The 19790-nt window shown below is 36.2% G+C and overlaps 1 protein-coding gene across 2 annotated transcripts in view; it reads right to left on the reverse strand.

The window, feature by feature from the left end:
* The window catches only part of mv (lysosomal-trafficking regulator mauve), an 88075-nt gene that overhangs the window by 26268 nt on the left and 42017 nt on the right, over positions 1–19790 (reverse strand). For both annotated transcript variants that reach the window (XM_067788831.1, XM_067788832.1), the window contains exons 14-16: positions 18741–18914; positions 18511–18661; positions 9628–10199 (exon numbers count right to left, since the gene is read on the reverse strand). In XM_067788831.1, coding sequence (XP_067644932.1) covers positions 9628–10199; positions 18511–18661; positions 18741–18914 — 897 coding nt within the window. The remainder of the gene's footprint in view (positions 1–9627; positions 10200–18510; positions 18662–18740; positions 18915–19790) is intronic.

Raw genomic sequence — 19790 nt, forward strand, 5'->3', positions numbered from 1 at the left:
TAATTAATTAGCCGGCGTGCGGTGATTTTTATACCATTCATAAAAAAAATATGATATTTAGTGAAACTCCCTTGGGTGGACAGTCACCGTCAGGCAACTTTTGTTTGCTTAATGGCTTAAGCAGATACAATCCGTCACAGTCGCGACGCACGCCATTTTTCACTGGCAGTGCGTAAGTGGCATTAAGTGAGACATATAACAACTGGCATTAAATGATAAAAGTTTTTCTACTAATAGCATAGCATTATTTTAAACACCAATTTTTTACCGACGAATAAATAGCAATAAAATAATAAAAAAAATTGTAAAGTTAAACGATTTTATTGAAAACAATACTTACATGAAGTAATAATAATACTAAAAGCCAGAAAATAATTAGGTAGGTCCTAGGTACTAGTCATCACATTCCTCATAAATCTAGCGTTTATCAGACAATTAAATGAAAGTGTTGGGCGCGTGAAATTGCTATAAATATGAGGCGTAGCATAACCTTATTAGGGTTCAGTTGGTTTTATATATGAGTATCAATAGAAATTTGACGCGTCCAACGCTTTTATTTAATTGTCTGATCAACGCCCTAGATTGATGAGGAGTGTGATGACTAGTACCTAGGACCTACCTAATTATTTTCTAGCTTTTATTATTATTATGACTTCATGTTTTCACTAAAACCGTTTAACTTAAAACTTTTTCTTAATTATTTTATTCTCAAGTTTTTAGTCTTTATTTAATTGCCTATTATTTATCATTCTATTTAGTTCAACAAGTCACTTATCGTACCCGTCCTGCTATATGGGGCAGAAGCATGGACCATGACAACAGCAGATGCTTTGGGAGTGTCGAGAGAAAAGTTCTTCGAAAGATGCATGGACCTCTACGCGTTGGCGATGGCGAGTACCGAAGAAGATTTAATGATGAGCTGTACGAGCTATACGCAGACATCCACATAGTCCAGCGAATTAAAACACAGCGAATGCGCTGGCTAGGACATGTTATGCGAATGAAAGATGATGTTCCGGCCAAGAAAGTGTTTCTATCGGAACCCGCCTATGGAAGCAGTTGTAGCGGGCGGCCCCCACTCCGTTGGAAGGACCAGGTGGAAAACGATTTAAACTCCCTTGGTGTGACCAATTGGCGCCGGTTGGCGGAACGAAGGAGCGACTGTCGCGCCTTGTTGGACGGCCATAACCGTTTAGACGGTTAAGCGCCAATTAAGTAAGTAAGTAATTTAGTTCATTTGGTGACTCATTATTACAAGGACTCTTTCCTGACAATTTGTTATAATCTAAGTCCTCAATACATATTCCTTCCAAAGGCTTTACTCGACTCTGCGCCACGTATGCTTGTCCCTTCTCCAACTCCAAAATATTTTGATGTCACTTCTACCGGACTGTATGTAATATTTGTTCCAAATATGAGTCAAATCGGACATCATAGAACATCATAGGTGAATAGAATTCATGTATGTATTATGTGTTCCAAATATAAGCCAAATCGGACCACAGATACGAATTTTTTTGAATATATCGATCCTTGCGCCACCTAGTGGCGATTTTTTATAGGTCGCTTTCTATTCATATATGTATGTATTATCTGTTCCAAATATTAGCCAAATCGGACCACAAATACGATTTTTTCGAATATCACGATCCTTGCGCCACCTAGCGGCGATTTTTTCACAGGTCGCTTTCTATTCTTGTATGTATTATGTGTTCCAAATATGAGCCAAATCGGACCACAAACACGATTTTTGTGAATATCTCGCGGCGATTTTTTTCATAGGTCGCTTTCTATTCTTGTATGTATCATGTTTTCCAAATATGAGCCAAATCGGACCACAAATACGATTTTTGTGAATGTAACGATCCTTGCACCACCTAGCGGCGATTTTTTCACAGGTCGCTTTCTATTCTTGTATGTATTATGTGTTCCAAATATGAGCCAAATCGGACCACAAACACGATTTTTGTGAATATCTCGATCCTTGCGCCACCTAGCGGAGATTTTTTTCTTATTATTGCATTGTCATCGGGTTCTAAACTATATTCCAAGTTAAAAGCTTGTAGCTTATCTGGAAGTTAGTTAAATTTCAATTACAAAATTCGTGCCGGCCGTCCACCCTGTCAAGTCAAGCTAAATAAAACCCTTTAAAAATTAAAGCGCAACATATGTGACGTGGTTGAAATACGACAAAGTAGAAAATTGGCATAGTATAACGGATGCGATGACTGACATGTAATCTATCTGGCGTTAACTAATAAAATAAACACAGCCAACTCTGTTGTTAGTTTCGTCCTTGTCCGCCATGTAAGTGACGTACGAGTATTGTATCTGTATAAGCCATAAGAGAAGTGCGCCTTTAAGGTACCTATTTTAAATTTGTTTAATTATTTAATACATTTAGTACTCACAAACTTTCTATTTCAAATGCACATTTTTATATTACACTGCTCCTAAAAGTATGTATGCCTTGCTCCAGTGGAGATCTTAGGGCAGCAGTCGAGGTAGAAAGATGGCGCAAGTGCGCGCAAATGTCGGAAGAAACCAGGCATGCTTAACCAACGAACCGATATCATTTCGTTACGATAATTAACGTTAATAAACGAAACAAAGTCATTTCGATTCATTTATTAACGTTAAGAACGTCAAATTAACGAAATGATTTCGTTTCGTTTTCTGCCATATCAAAACGAAGTCAAATCGTTTATGTTGATTATTAATTTCAAGCAATGCTGGCAAAGTTGATTGATGGCGGAGTCATTAAAGGTGAAAGCATTATCCAAGCTGATTGCAACTTTTCTCATGAATTTTGACAGTACGAACATTTCTCAGAGTATTTTGACATTACCACCAACGAATTACATGAACAAATTACATGGAGTTTGTGTGTGTACGTCCGCTCGCTGTTGCCACCTTACGGCTTCACCATGGCTATAGCATTGCCAGCACAATTCAAACATAAAGTATCACGTTTTTGTTAACGTTTTTAACGTTAACGAAAGCTTTTCGTTTCGGTTAAAAACGAGATACAATTTATCTTGATAATTTCTTTATCGATAATATTTCGAAGTGTTTCAACGGAAACGGTGGAATTTTTTTGATAAACGATTAGCTTAACGTTAAGGTGCATCCCTGGAAGAAACGATACACGTGCACGCCGATTCTATACTCCTAACAAACATTTAGGTTAGAAAATGAATCGAATTGTAATGTATTTCTCTAAGGTAGAAGGTTAGAGGACGATTTGCGAAACTGTCGCGAATTATAGCATTCTCGACAAAAAGGGGACTTCGTTCTCGATATCGAGAAAAGGGTTAGAATTCTAATCGAATTCTAACGTCAATTGCTAATGGTGTCTAGTGAGAAATTTTGAAGTGATGCGCAATTAAGTTCAGTTATTTAAAATCAGCGAAATTTTCATTGTTTCATTATATCCAATACGTTTATTTGGTTATAAGCTTATAAATTATAATAAAATAATTCAAAATCATGTATATTGGAACGATTTTCCGTCATCCCGTGTCAAATTTAGTTTTGAGACAAACCGAAAACGAAAATCGACACTGACGATGGCACAACGCCGAAAGCGGTTTGTCTCAAAACCAAATTTAACAAAGGATGGCCGAAAATCGTTCCAATATACATCATTTATCCACCCTGTCGGAAAATCAACAAAATAAAATAAGTCAATCCAAAATCCTATCGTATGTTTCACAGTTTTCAGTACTAGTTATTGTGTTGAAATTTTCGCTTCCACTTATTTCCTCAGGATTGAGCTCGGCATTGGTTTGAAGTACGGATGAGGAAGCGTTTTGTTCATGCCATTCAAATAGCACTTCACTTTTTTCACTTACTAGTATTTATTATTATAAATAAAATAAACTTATTTCGCAGCTTATAATATTTCCACACAACTTTTCACTATTTTTATTTTGTTCGTATAACACTAAGGATGACCGATCATGTCGTGCAAATAATCGATAACTGTGACAATAATCATAACATCGCATTTCTGGTGTTATTCGAATAGTTTCACAGTCGAATTCTAACCTAGTTCTCTAACCAAGTTTTCGATTCGAAATTCATTAAAGAACAACATTAGAATTCTAATGTAAAACTAAAATATTTCTCTAACGTTAGAAACTGTGTTTGCTGGGATTGTGACCTCATGTAATTCAAAATTAAAATTATTTTTTTTTTTCATTAAGCTTCATTAATAAATGAAATTCAAAGACCATACCTATCGTCATTTTCTCCCCTAGGAGTATTTTATGTATGTGAACATAATCTCACCAGCCCACAGTGTTTCGTGTAGAACAAGCTAGCTGGACAAAAACAAAGTTCTTATTCCAAGAAAAGTGTAATGAGAAATGAAAGAAAACAAACAAAATAACGGGATTTTTGCTTTTTTTTTTTTGATATTTTTGCTCATATATATTGAGTAATTGAAGTAAGAAGGCAGGAGTGGCCGTAAAATGCCTTGATTAATTTGCAAAATTCTTGTTGAATTTAAGATTCATATTTCTTTTAAATGAACACTTTTACATAATTTTTTTTGATGGATTCTAAGCTCGAAGGTAAGTAAAATTTTTTAATAGTAATTCTTTCACAATTAGAGTATTTTCAATATATTTAACATTCCGTTATTAAGAAGAAAAGGTATTTTTTCCCTATATTTTTAACTTTAGGGACAAAAAAGTTACATACATCCGCGGACATCCGGGCTTAATTTTACCTATGTTATAGTCGCAAGTATTCTCTAATAGTCGAAACAAAAAACCATTGCGAATTCTTTGCACATCTATTTTTAATTTTTTTTTTGTAGATTTAGTTATCTCTACATATCAAATAGGATGTATGTACGTACCAGCTCCGACGAGATATTTGAACCTTTAAAGCTGATCTACAAACGGCAAATCCAATTCCCTGGTACAGGGAACAAACACGTAGCCATAAAACATACAAAAATAAACGCGCAAGGTCAACAAGATCACACTAAAAGCAAAAAGGCGAAGATCATTGACTTCAACCTGCCACAACCTACCGCACCAGTCACCAAGGCATAAAAACAGGTACATACAATGGATTGATGAAGATAAACCAAAACCAGGTTTCGGCAATACCAATGACGGCAACACTGCTCGTAGGTTTTTCGAAAATTCTGAGGCTAGTGCTGAGATTACGGGATTGGATGTAACGCTCATCAAAAGATTCGACATTCTCCTTCGCGCATTAGCATCTGGGTACAATATAAATATCCAAAAATTTGAAAAATTTGCGATCCAGACTAAAAAACTATACATAGATCTCTATCCATGGTTTTATATGCCTGTTACAGTTCATAAATTCTTAGTGCATAGTACTGATATTATAAAATCAGCAATTTTACCTATTGGTCAACTTTCCGAGGAAGCACAGAAAGCCCGTAACAAAGATTTGAGACGATTCAGGGCTGAAAACCCACAAAAGCAGTCGCGTGAAGCCACGAATAGAGATCTTATGAATATGTTGCTTATTACATCGGATCCTTTAGTTAACAGTTTTAGGGAGATACCTAAGAAAAAATTTAAAAGTCTGACTTCAGAAGTCTTAAATTTACTGTCCCCCGATAATGTTGAGGAGTCAATAAATACCCCAGTTGTTTCAAGCTTTCACAGTAGTGTTGCTGATGTTCATGACTATTCCACAAGTGACTCATCCAATGAAAGTGATGATAGCGAATAATAGCCGTGTTTTTTAACACGCGTATATCCGTTTACGCTTAAACTTTATATTGACTGCTAAGAGACAAACTATAAATACACCTCTGAAATTGCTGCGCATAAATTTTGTCCTACTAAATTTCAATACGCATTATACTCAGATGTAACTGAAATATGTGTCTTTGTTTCACCCTGTACACTAATTCTATGTATTATATGTGTGTCCACAATTCACCGCAACTGATTCAGCTATATGTTATACCCTATGGCCATCAGAGCGTTGCGTCTCCGCTTTTCGGTACACCCTGTTGCTGTAGCTAGTTGTTTTACCACAGCCGCTAGATGGGTCTCCTAAGCATTATCTAAGCGAAGATAGGCGTTTTTTAACACGCGCAAACGAAACGGCTAATAACATAATTATAAAAGATAACCTACCCTATAACTTTTTGTTGGTTCAGGTTTTATTCAATTTAAATCTATTGTCTTTTCTACTTTGTATGATACTTTACTTTTAAGTTTTTGTAATAAGTAATTTTCACATAATTAATTTAATTATTTACATTGTTATTATTATTATTGTAATTCACTTTTACATTCCTGACTGGTACTGTAAAATAATTCTGTAAAAATTGTAATGCCAGGATAAATACTCAAATAAATACAAAATATGTATGTACATATTTACAGTCACTCACATAAATAAGTAGACACCCCTTTTTGGATAATTCTTACAATTTTCGCTTTCGCAAATTTATTTTAACTAATTTCCCATAAGAAAATTTGTCACGATCTATAATAAAAACTAAATTATATTTAAAAAATTCGACGAATTTTCATAAAAAATTTTAATTTTTTTCCGAGTTTTTAGAATTTTTTAGAGTATTGAGATTTGTATTCCATTCAATTTAAGTACAATAAAGTAATATTATTAAGTCCTTTAAATTTTTTTTGGATCTATGTCACTTATTCACATGAGTTACTGTATATGAAATAAGTAAATGTATGCATATGAAGTAAAATTTTGGAAAAAAATAAAAAAAAAGAACATATGGCTGAAAAAAATGACGTAGTTGTAATAAATGACTGCATATGAAACGGAAAATCTCATAAAATAATTTTGTCCAGCTAGCTTGTTCTACACGAAACACTGTGCAGCCGTCCGTTTTAGGGTTTAATAAAATCTCGAAACGGAATATGTTGATTAACATCAGTTTATAATAAAACGCTCGGTAATATCGGTTTTATTCCGGTAATCCGCTTTATTCACCGGATGGAAATTTTAGCAGCTAGAAGATCGAAATCACAGGATGCTTACATATATGGCATACATTATTTTCTGAAGATCGGGCATATGTAAAATACACACATTCAACCGATTATTCAGACAAGATGGTTTTCGCCATTTCCTACTGATTTTAACAGAAGCTTGAAGTTTTACCAGATGCTTACATATATGGCATACGTTATTGTCGATAAAAAGAGATCATCGAGATCCGTCTTATAATAATATAAATCATATAGAACTGATTGTTCAGATTTTATGAATTTTTGAAATTTCATAAGATTATTGTTCAGCTTCATTTGCGTAAGGAATGAGGTCTTCTGCACAGCCTCAGACAGTCCCGTCCTTACTTGTTTTGCGTGAGTTTTGTTTTTATAAATAAATATCATAATATCAATGAGCCAGGTGTGAATCAAGCAAATATTTTGTGGTCGATCCACCATGTTTCGGTATTCGAAAACGAGAAAATTTCTCGACCCGATGTAAAAAATTAGAAAATTTTGACTTCCAATTTTTTCACATCTCAATCTTTATAATTGAATATAATTGCAATATTTCAATGCGGCCCTACACTCAGAAATTGTTAGTTGCTTTTTCGAATAGTCAATTGGATTTAAGAAGACGTCGATTGGATTTGAGATAACCATCATCATCATTGATTGGCACATAACCGCCTAAGCGATTTTGGCCGTTTCGTAACAAATTACGAAAAATCAAGTCTTCCTCCACCTGCCTCTCCTAACAAAGTGGAAGCCTCCCCCTCTGCTTAGAAACTGCAGTGTCGACTGGAATGCTTTCTTGGCCGGAGTGACTTTGTATATGCGATTTGTAGAGCGTGATTGTTCCAATAACGTCACACATCAGTATACGTCATTAATTGTATGAACTTATAATAGACTTTACCATCACGGTTTAGTTCTGCTGCTAGAATTTTAGATCAGTCAAATGAATTTCGTAATCGAACAGAAAATATCGATTGAGGTATCCAAAAAAGATATTCCAGGGATCCTCTTGGAAACATACGGAACCATTATCTGCAAGCTCTCAGGTATTCAAAATCTGATCTATATATTATTAACCCATAATGTTCTTGCATAGTTATTTTAGTAGCGAAAAGTCAAAAGCGCATCAAGCTAACCAATAAAATTGCACTGCGTTTTTTTAGCGCGCGCAAACAACCCGCGTTTTTCCCCGAACCGAAATAAGCATACGTGCGTGCGTAACTGAGCTGTGATATCTGTATAAAAATTAAACGTCAGCTGGCAGTAAACGTCAAATCTAAATGTCCCGCAGAACAAAAATTGGAAATCGAGTTAGGTTTCACGCAGCAAATTCAATTTCGGTTGTTCTCATACAAGTTGTATGTGCATGAGACATTTTTGACAGAAAATGACTTGCGTGCGTTTATATTAGGTTGGCCTGTATGGCCTGCCACTCAAGCTGCCCCGAGGTATTGAGCCCCGTTGCAGTTGTAAACGCTATGTTCTTTGCCACCAGTATTGGAATTCACTAACTTTTTTACCACATTTGCCATCATTTTATTTGCGAATCGATAACTATAACGATTTCGTTATTCAGTAACTATTTTGTATCGATATTTTTTAATAGACGATCAGCTGTGTTGTTAAATAAACGGCAAGTAACGAAATTAATTTCTGGCAATTTTAGTTAAAAATAAAATCGGAACTTCAATTAAATACTTTCAAACACGAAAAACTGCTTTATAAATCAAATGGCGTTTTATCACAAGATGAAGAATTACTAAGTCCATCGCCAGTGGACAGACACCTTCTTAGAGAAGTAGATAACCCATTCCACTTGAATGCAACGGAGTTTCGAAAGCTGTGCCGACTAACCCCAGACTTGGCTCATGATATTATTTCTCAACTTGATGGTCAATTAAGGGGTACAAGAATAACTGCGATATCAACAGAGAAAAAAAAGAAATTAATACCGCATTTACTTACCTTTTGTTAAAATATGTAAAAACTTGTACAATAATGGCCTTTAAAAGCAGTTTTTTAGGTTTCGTTAAGCTGTGCTGCCACCTTTCTACTATTAAAACGAAATCTAAATGTCATTTATTTCGAGTCGTTAAAACAAAGTTAGTGAATAGTACAATCGATAAGGCAAGCGACAAAATCGTTAATTAAAATCTCGACAAATCGCATCGTTATAAGTTAGTGAATTCCACTACTGGTCTATAGATAAAATGTGCAGAATAGCACACTTCGCAGCCGTGGCGATTGCTTTCGAGCTCCCGTGATGCTAAGCATTGATAACCTGGATACCCCTCCTAAAATTTCGAGGTAGATTGTTTTTGTGTCGGTTTCCACCAAACACGAACTACATAGTAAAGGACATACTTTACAATCGCTGCAAACACCCAAGCAATCTTTTACATGCATAAAATGCCGCCGACGCCTTCTTTACTCTTTCCTACATGTTGAGCTTCAGCGAAAATTAAATGTCTAGAATGATTCATAGATATTTTGTACAAGGTTTCTCCTGCAGGGTCACCCCTCCTAGCTTCGGCCAAGTCCAATACCATATCTTGTCCGCGTTGGCGGTCAAACCGACATTAGGTGCACAATAACATTTGGTACTATTAAAAACTTACCATAAATACAGTTAGGTACCTACCTGTAGCTCAGCAACACGCCTTGTGGTGAGCATTGAAGACTCAATACAACTCACAGCAAGCGCTTCAAATCGATAAACGGTTTCTTCTAATTTCACCTTTTGCTCAGCTGATACAGCAATGCGATTTAGTTCAATGCGCTCAAGTTCATTCTCTAAATTCCATGTAGAATCGTGCTCATTTATGCCTAACAACTTACAGAGTTGCTCCAAATTTTCTAACGGTTCTTCCATATCCTCAAGCAGACATAACCATAAAAATGATTTAATTATTTTACCATCGCATATAACAGAAGGTAGTAAATCGCCTTGACAGCTATTCCATAGTGCATTAACAATGAATTGACGCAATTCGCGTGGGCGAGATGGTTGTAAGCCCCAAGCTATGAAATTATTATAACGTTGATTCGTTGAAATATGAAATGTAACGATTAATTGAAATAATTCCACTTCTGGTGCGCTTGGTATATAATTAACATCACAGGTGGTGAAAAATTGAGCACAACGATCGATCAGTAAACGAAGTCTCTCTTTAGTCTCATTGAGCGACAAGGTAGAATAAGGCAGCGCTATAACTAAAAAAAAGTTTAAAGATTTCTTTTTCTTAGAAGGTGCATGCAGAAATAAATTTTTTTTTGCCGTAGTATATACTAGAGCGAATGATACCCGACTTCCAAGGTACCAAGGTGATTCGGGCAATGCCCTGGTACTCGGATACCCAAGTAAAACCCGGATAATAAAGCCCCGGATATTCAGGTACCCGGGTAATACCCGAGTGCTTCTTCCAGTAACTCAAGTAATTGAGCACAGTGCGGAAAAGAAATCGGTAGACCCAACCGATAGAAAAAACAAGTAAAAACGGGACTATCTTCGACATATCGAACCCTTCCCGCAATTTAAGTGTAACCAACAAAAAGTAAATTTTACAGTAGACGGTTTTTTGTAATTATCTTCTGACAAAAAATAGCTACTATCATTAAATTTGGTATGCGTATAAAATATTTCTTGAACCTACAGTTAAGACTTCGATTTTTGACCACACTGTACCGAAAGTCCTGTTATCTGTAATTACGTTTTTTTTGTTGGCTACCTTAAATTTTGAGTTATTCAATTATATTTTTCAGATTACATATGGGTACATTAAAGGCGTATTTATTGTAATATTTTAGTACATACATACATTTGAAATTAAAGGAAACTTATACAATTCCAAATTTGAACACAATATATTAAACAGGATTGTTGTAAACAAAATAATTTAGTCATCTTCGTCTGTCTCAGGCAATGTATTGTTACGAATATTAGCAAAACTAAGGGGTGCTGCCATCTCTAAGCCGATGCTAAGCAGTGACGTGAATTCACATCAATAATTCAATCATTATGTATCTACATAAACGAATCAATAATTGCGTCTACACATATGTACGTATACGAGCAGCGGAGAAGCAATGCACAAACACATGCATATATCTTATCTGAGTTGTCACAAGAGAGGGCATTTGTGCAAGTATTACTCAAATGAGAAACTATACATCTGTATTTATAACTAACTAAGTAAAATTCTGGAAGCGCCTAGAGGATGCCACGAGGAAATCACAGAGTATAAAAGCATCAGCGGTAGAGGCGCTATGGGCAGTTTTCGATTAAGACGCTATCTAGCGAGCAATAGCAGTATTATTTTGAAAGTCAGTTTCATTTGAGCTATCAATCAGTTTGGTTATTAAGCAAGCTATTCGTTGCAAAGTATAAGTGTTATTGTGAAGTACTTTAATAAAGGACATTTTTCCATTATTCAATATTGGAGTTATTTATTCAAGAGTTTAGCGATACGAACGTTGGCAGAAGATTGCAAATAAGGGGAATTGCAGTAAAATCGTTACAATTGGTGTCAGAAGAGGAATTGTTGAATAAATTCGGAAGATTGGGAATACAACAAGGACATGGCAAAGTTCAGTGAATTGAAGATCCAGCAACTGAAGAAGGAGTTGGAGAGCCGTGGATTGAATACAACCGGCATTAAACTCGAACTTCAGGCACGACTACGAAAGGCAATGGAATTAGAAGGAATTGATGTGGAAGAGTATGTCTTTTATCTTGATGGCGAGGAGACAACAAAAATTGAAGAGAAAAACGAAACATCGCAGACAGTTACGAGCACAGACTTGAACATGATTTTGGCTGCAATATAGGCACAAATGTCCGAAATGTCATCACAAATATCCATCAACATGTCATCTCAACTGGAATCGCAAAAGACAGATATAACATCTAAGATGGAAACGCAGTTAGAAGAACAGAAGACATATATGGCATCCAAGACGGAACCACAGGAGGCACGTTTTGCAGAAATGTCATCTGAAATAATAGCGAAGATTGAAGCACAAGAGGCACGAATATCCGAAATGTCGGCGCAAATTTCAGCACAGATATCATCGCAGATCCCTGCTCAACTGGAAGAGCACGAAGCACTTATTTCCTCGAAATTGGAGGCGCAAGATACACAAATTTTACAGTTTGAAGAAAAGATCGAGGCCGAGGTGGATGCTTTGAGAGGACGTATCGAGCAGTTGCAACTAAATCGCCCAGCAGTTTCAACGAGTAATCCAAACTAAAAACACCATCCTTTGACGGTTCTGTTACTTTCCAGGTCTTTAAGCTTCAGTTTGAGACGACAGCAGCAGTGAACAACTGGAATACTGAAGATAAAGTTGCTGCACTGTTCATGGCATTGAAAGGGCCTGCAGCTGAGATTTTACAAACCGAACGGAACTGTTATGAAGCATTGATGGGTGCTCTAGAGAGACGATAAGGAACTGAGCATAGGAGACAGATATACCAAATGGAGTTACTGAACCGCTTCCAGAGGCCTGGTTAGACATTACAAGAGTTTGCGTCGGATGTTGAAAGGCTGGCACATTTAGCGAATGCGGACGCACCCGTGGAATACACTGAAAGGGTAAAGATTCAGAGCTTTATAAATGGCATACGGGACGTTGAAACAAAGCGAGCTACATACGCAAACCCAAAGCCAACATTCGCAGAAACGGTGTCACAAGCTCTGATTCAGGAAACAGCGTTGCTTCTGTGTAAGCCAGTTTTCAAAGCACGCCGTGTGGAAGTAGAAAGGCCAGAGTGGGTAGACGCAATATTGGAGGCGCTGAAAGGATCACAAAAGCGGAGTCAAAAAGTTATCAAATGCTTCAAATGCGGGAAGCCCGGTCACATTGCACCTCATTGCGATCTTGGTCCTAATAGTTTCAACAATGTGGGTGGCCGTAAACGCAAAGCTGGAGGAGATGAGCAAGAGCGTGTCGGATGTAAAGAACGAAAACTTGCACCGGCTATTGAATGTCCTGTGATATCTGAGTCGCAAATTGGAAGGAAATCAAGCAGTCTTACCGTCAGAGGGAATGTGGATGGCAAGGAGCGTGTACTAACTGTAGATACGGGCGCATCTCATTCCTTGATCCGATCTTACTTGGTCAACAGGAGAGTAAAACCGTTACCTGGAGCAAGGTTGCGTACGGTCACTGGCGAGTATAACCAAGTCCAGGCAGAAGTGATATGTGAAGTCTTGATTGGAAAGGTCACGGTTCTACTTCGTTGTGGCGAAGATCGTTGAGGAAGTCATATTGGGAGTGGACTTCTTGGTTGACCATGACATCAAGATCGATATGCAGAGAAGGGCGATGCGTTAGGAGAACCAGGATATACCACTTAACTTCAAGTTGGAGAAAGGTTCAGTAGTAATCAAGTAATGGTGGAGAAGACTCGACAAAGGCCACGAAAGTCAAAAGAAACGGTTGATGGATCGAATGGGCCAAATAAAGCGAAATTAAAAGTACCTGCGAGAAAAAGACCGGCATCGACAAACCCTAATGGACGCACTAAAACGACTGAAAGAATGTTTCAGAAAGAATGCAAGGGTGGTTTCAAGCCAGCGCGCACTACCGTTGTGAAACGTCCAGACGATAATGATGATGCAAAGTCAATCCATCAAGTGCAAGCTCTGCGAAGAAGTTCATTGGCCAAACAACAGAGTGCGAGGGAACGATCAAGAACAATGAGTAGTAAGATGAAACGCAGGTACAATGAGAACAAAAATTCGGAAGGTTTCTTGGAGGGAGATTTGGTACTGTTAAATAACCCTCACCGGCGGAAAGGTGTTCCAGCCAAATTTCGGTGCAGTTGGGAAGGCCCGTACAAAGTTGTGAAGAAGATGGGTGTTACCATCTACCGCATACAAACCACTGGGAAACCACGGATTAGAAGAGTGGTACATTTGGAGATGGTAGCGGCGTTTAGATCGGGAGATTTGTCTAATCGGGACGATCAGACTTAGGTGGAGGGCAGTGTTACGAATATTAGCAAAACTAAGGGGTGCTGCCATCTCTAAGCCGATGCTAAGCAGTGACGTGAATTCACGTCAATAATTCAATCATTATGTATCTACATAAACGAATCAATAATTGCGTCTACACATATGTATGTACGTATACGAGCAGCGGAGAAGCAATGCACAAACACATGCATATATCTTATCTGAGTTGTCACAAGAGAGGGCATTAATTTGTGCAAGTATTACTCAAATGAGAAATTATACATCTGTATTTATAACTAAGTAAAATTCTGGAAGCGCCTAGAAGATGCCACGAGGAAATCACAGAGTATAAAAGCATCAGCGGTAGAGGCGCTATGGGCAGTTTTCGATTAAGCCGCTATCTAGCGAGCAATAGCAGTATTATTTTGAAAGTCAGTTTCATTTGAGCTATCAATCAGTTTGGTTATTAAGCAAGCTATTCGTTGCAAAGTACAAGTGTTATTGTGAAGTACTTTAATATAGGCCATTTTTCCATTATTCAATATTGCAGTTATTTATTCAACAGTTTAGCGATACGAACGTTGGCAGAAGATTGCAAACAAGGGGAATTTGCAGTAAAACAGTATCTATTATCTTTCCAGTATGGGATAAGCTAATATACTCATAGTGAAATTGTTTTGGTATAATATTCTTTTCGCAAAGAGCTTTTAGGTCGTTATATTTTGAAGATGAAATGTGTAAGAAGTGATCATACAAGGTAACAAGACCCTTACTAAGTAAGAGAGAATTTCGTCTTGACCGCACAATTGTACTGAGATCGTATACCTTTTTTTCGCTATCGTCAAAATAACCATAGCGTAGTTTAACCAATGAAGAATTTTTTTCGAAGATAGCGCAACGCAAAAACGTAAATAATATTTTAACTGAAGCTGGAAGCAAAGCTTGAGAAAATGTTTTCCAATCTTTAAAATCCGAATTATGAATTGAAATGCATGTATAATTTTCTGGTATATTTCTTACGTTCGAAATAATTGTATACCGTTCACTTGGAGCCCAAACATTTCTATCGCGAATAAAAGGCTCAATAGTGCTATGTATGGAGTCCACGGGCATCATGGTATGCCCAGGCAACAGGTAAGTTAATTTAATGTGGTTTATGTTAGCAGCCTTCTCTAAGAAATATATTATCATTGCTTGCATAGCTCTGTTCCTGTTCTGCCCAACACAACTATCACAATATAGACTTATATCAGAATGAGTCACCCTTTCAACCACGATATTTAAGTATTGGAAAATTGCACTGGAAATTTCGTTACATCCACGTTTTCCATCCGATTCACCGCATAAAAAACAATAACCGTTTCTTGCGCCGTTTTCGGAAACGCTTTCATTATAAAAAGCATATTTTCTTGAATAGAAAAGGTTTACGCTTTTTTCGTGTGGTGTATTCAATACTTTCTGAAGGTCGAAGCTGGCGCATTCTCTTTGCTTTTTCTTTGGTCCTCTAAGAAAATTTCTTTTGATTTATCTCTGTCCCGTATGTGCATTTTATGTTCCTCAGTTTGTTGTAAAAGGTTTTGTGCTTCTCTCTCCGAATTCTTATACTTTTCACAAATAATGCATTTGTCAAATGGAAGCCTATTTGGCAAATGGAAGCCTATATGGTATTCAATTTTGAAAATGGTACGAAAAATTCTTAGGGATAACTTAGCTTGCTCCTGATTTGTATTTATCAAGTGCTGCGTGTAACACCTATACAAAGTTGGCACGTTTCGAAAGTACTGTGGAAGATATAACTTAGTACTTTTGTTCCTACAATAGTGGGAAGGAACTGCTGGTAGGTGTTCAATGAATGATTTCAAAAGAGCCACATTTATTTCGTCAGACTTATTATGGGGAGGAGGTCTTTTTTGGTCAGGCAAGATGTATTTGAAGAGTTATGTTTTTTCTAACACATATTAACGTGTTTTGGGAAATATTAAGTGTTTTCAGTAAAAACTGCTGACAATCTTTAAAACGCTTTTCGTTATAGGTAATGAAATATGCATAGCTCCACTGTTTTTTTAAGCTATCTGATGTTCTCCTTTGAACGCATTTCTGAGTCATGCACAATAGAAGAAAGAGATTCTTTGTCGTATCTTGTTGCCTAAGCCCCAAAAGTGTTCATTTAGCACCAACCGATCTTGCTCACTAAGCTTTTCACAACACTTGTTTCCACACTTTTCACCTACGCAGGGATTTGGTTTAACTTCATACAGCTTTCGTTTTTTACCCCGAAGTATTTTAGGAAGTTTTCGTTTCTTTTTGTACCCTCTTGTTCCAACGCATATCTCGTTTTCTAATTCCCCAGAATATGTCTTTTCAGACTCAGTATCGCTATATGGCACCTGTGAGTTATTCTTGATCGTTCATTGGTATTTTAAAGATAATATAAAATAATTAATCACCTTCTTTTGTACAAGCTCCATATTAAAATAATAAAACAATTTTATTGGATTTCACGAAGTTAAACAGAAATGATTTGTATCAAACTAAAATATATATTTTCGTTTTCAGCCATATTTTTTCTTTTTGCAAAATGGTTGCTTAAATCATGCATATACAGTTTAATTGCAACAAGTGTTTTTGCGAACAATATAAATATATACGATAAAAGTGAAAATAAGCATAAATAAGATACCACAGAGAAGCACTTTTGAGGTAAGTAGCAATTTGCGGTCACAAAAAAAGTAAACAAACCTCAAAATTCACTTAATTCACTCAATTCTTTTTGATTTAGCTTGATAATGTTACTATTCTCTATTATAAAAATTTATGAGATGATTCAAATCATGCAAAACTATCGGTTTTCAGCAAAAAACTAATATCTGTATTTTTGTTGGTTACACTTAAATTGCGGGAAAGGCCCCATATATCTATATAAGCATCTTGTGAAATTTCAAGTTGTAGCGGTTGCATGGGATATATATTATACGAGTCGGACCCGTGCGCATCTTGCGCAACCGATATAAAAGTATCTTATCAAATATCAACATAAATCAACTGTTCTATCAATCAATTAAAACTTACAGCTTGCGCTGCCATCTAGCGTATGATAGCAATTGCCAGTAATGCAGTGCGAATATTCACAATAGTGCCATAGTACAAATAGATTTATTTGTGCGCTCACAATCGATTTTTAACAAATTATTTTAATAAAATATAGCTAAACAAAAGTAATAGGACCAAAATTGCCCATGGCTTTGCAAAGCTCGCTAATAGCCCGAATCTCCATCTTTACAATCAAAACTTTATTTATAGATTTCGATTCCAAATAAGAGCGAAAAAGGGACCCGTAGATAAGAACAGCAATTAGAAATAATATATATATGATATTTGACCGACCGGCTCCGACAAATAGTTAATCGGACACCCAAGTATACCCGCTCACTTAATTTCATCACGATATCTCAAAAATTCAAGGACTCGTTAGCGTTCAAAGGAACAGACAGACGAGCAGACGGACAGGGCTAAATCAACTCAGTTCGCGAGTCTGAACATTTCAGTATAATTTAAGGACTTACAATTTTGAGATTCGTGCATTTTCATGTAAGATATAATTAAGTGCGCATATTTCATCCATCCGTCAGCCTATCCGTTCCAAGAGCCATCCTCGCATCTATTTTTTAAAATAACGTTCATTTAACTAAAGGTATAGTAATGAAATTTGGCATACCATTTATTCTGAACAGAAAATAACCACGTTCCCTTTTTAATATTTCCTATAAATATTCTGTCGAATATAAGCAGTTCTATACATCACTATGCTGCTAGTAAATAAATGCATACATATAAAGATCAAGCAGCCACACCTACATGTAAACAGCGAAGCTAACAGCTAAGAGAATATTTAACATACATACATGTAGTCAGCAGCTAAGAGCAGAAGTTATTACTCACATACACACGCATAAAACTAGAATATACATAAATAGATTTAAATAAACGGCTGTTCGAGAAGGTTGGTCGTGAAAATTCTAGACCTTAGGAGAAATTGGGAACGAGGTAACCGAGAGTATAAAAGCAGCGCAAGCTGACGAATAAGATTTTAACACGCTTTTAGTGAAGTATGCGAGTATTGTAATTGTGCAGTACTACTACTACAGTCGAGTTGTAAATAAAGGGCATTTTGCTATACTGAATATTTGAGTTATTTATTCGACAATTCAGCGATTCGAACCATAGCAGAAGATGCAAAATAATTAGAATTCCCCGAAATTCGTTACAATATAATACTTCGATATTTCAATAGCAAGTATAGCTTTTTCCTTCAAATTTGGCACATTGGTTCACTGTGTAGAGGGAGTCTTGCGACGCGATCTGCATAAAAAATTAAAAGAATGGGCGTGACAAAGCTCATTTATTAAGAGGATTTGATCGGCTTACGATTGCGATATCTTGAAAACGGTTAAACATTCAGTGTTGAAATTCGGAATGCGATTCGGTTTTTGTAATCTGGGACTAGGGAAACACCGGGTAAAATCATCTGTACTAGTATATACATATATGAATGTGTATGTACGTACCTTTAAAACTTTTCGGTTCATTAACCCACTCAAAAAACATGCAAATCCATTTTTGAAGTAGACGAGCTTGCGCAGAACGTATATTTTTAATAACTGAGACAGCAGCGGTTCCGTGTAGGAATGTTAGCATATTAAGAATGTCCCAAACAATCTGGATTTAATTGAAAATAGCATTATTCTGAATGAATCGCATAACTTTTTATTGATAAAGTAGTTTAGCCGTTCCTCACCTTAATATGACCCACTGATTTTAATGACTTTTCACCGATTTTCGTTAAAAGTATCAATATAGCAGACTCCAACGATGCGTCAACAACACTTGAATTTGAATATAAATTGAAAATTGATTTGATACAGCAAAGCAGTAAGCCGGCTTCAATTAAAAGTTGTTGCTGTTCAGCATCCTAAAGTATAAAGATATTTATTTTGTATAAATATAAACTAAAACAGGCACAAGCTTATTTTGATTAGTATGAGTCATTAACATATTTTCGAGAATTTGGATTTTTTGCGATTTCTAATTATTTCTTACTTTTCACAAAAAAAAAAAAAAGCTAAAAGCTAAAATTGCAATGAATTTGCAATTTTAGTGTAACCAATAGGAGGCAAACTTTTCAAACGATATTTGAGTTAAAAAGTTCTCATCTTTAAATTCGAAAATTTTTCGAAATTCGATTAAATTTTCTATAAAACAACTCCGAAGGCGAAAACAAATTTTAACTCTGCCAAGAGATATTTACAATAAAAGTTGAAAATTTTCATGTGGTTAGTGTAACTTTATTGAAATTGTTGTTCACAAAAAAAATTGTGTGTAAAAATGTATTTTGCGCGGATTTAATTTTGATCTCCAAACCTTTTTTGCATCCGCCCAGCGTAATTTTCTGTAAGCGCGCCAATGCAGAACGTTATTCTGGGCAAAAATACTAAAGGTTCTACACGTGGTTTCAGAGTAATTTTTTGGTGTTTTGTAAATATCTTTTGATGAAAATTTTTTTTATTTTTGCATGCGGATTATCGACACAAGGGTCATTACTAGGGCTGGGACTATCCGCATATCCGAATATCCGGATATCCATACGGATATCCGTTGACATGGATAAAATCCGGACGGCACGGATATCCGGTTAATATTCGTTTGTGAAACTATCCGGATATCCGGATTTATGAAGATCCGATTAATAACCGTATTTTTGGATATCCAGTGAAAGCAACAAGCTGATGTACCATATATGTTTATTTAACATTTATAACAATAAACTCGTGGGGCATTCAAATCAATT

Source organism: Eurosta solidaginis, chromosome 5 (genome assembly GCF_040869045.1).
Source record: "Eurosta solidaginis isolate ZX-2024a chromosome 5, ASM4086904v1, whole genome shotgun sequence".
In the NCBI taxonomy this organism is placed as follows: domain Eukaryota; kingdom Metazoa; phylum Arthropoda; class Insecta; order Diptera; family Tephritidae; genus Eurosta; species Eurosta solidaginis.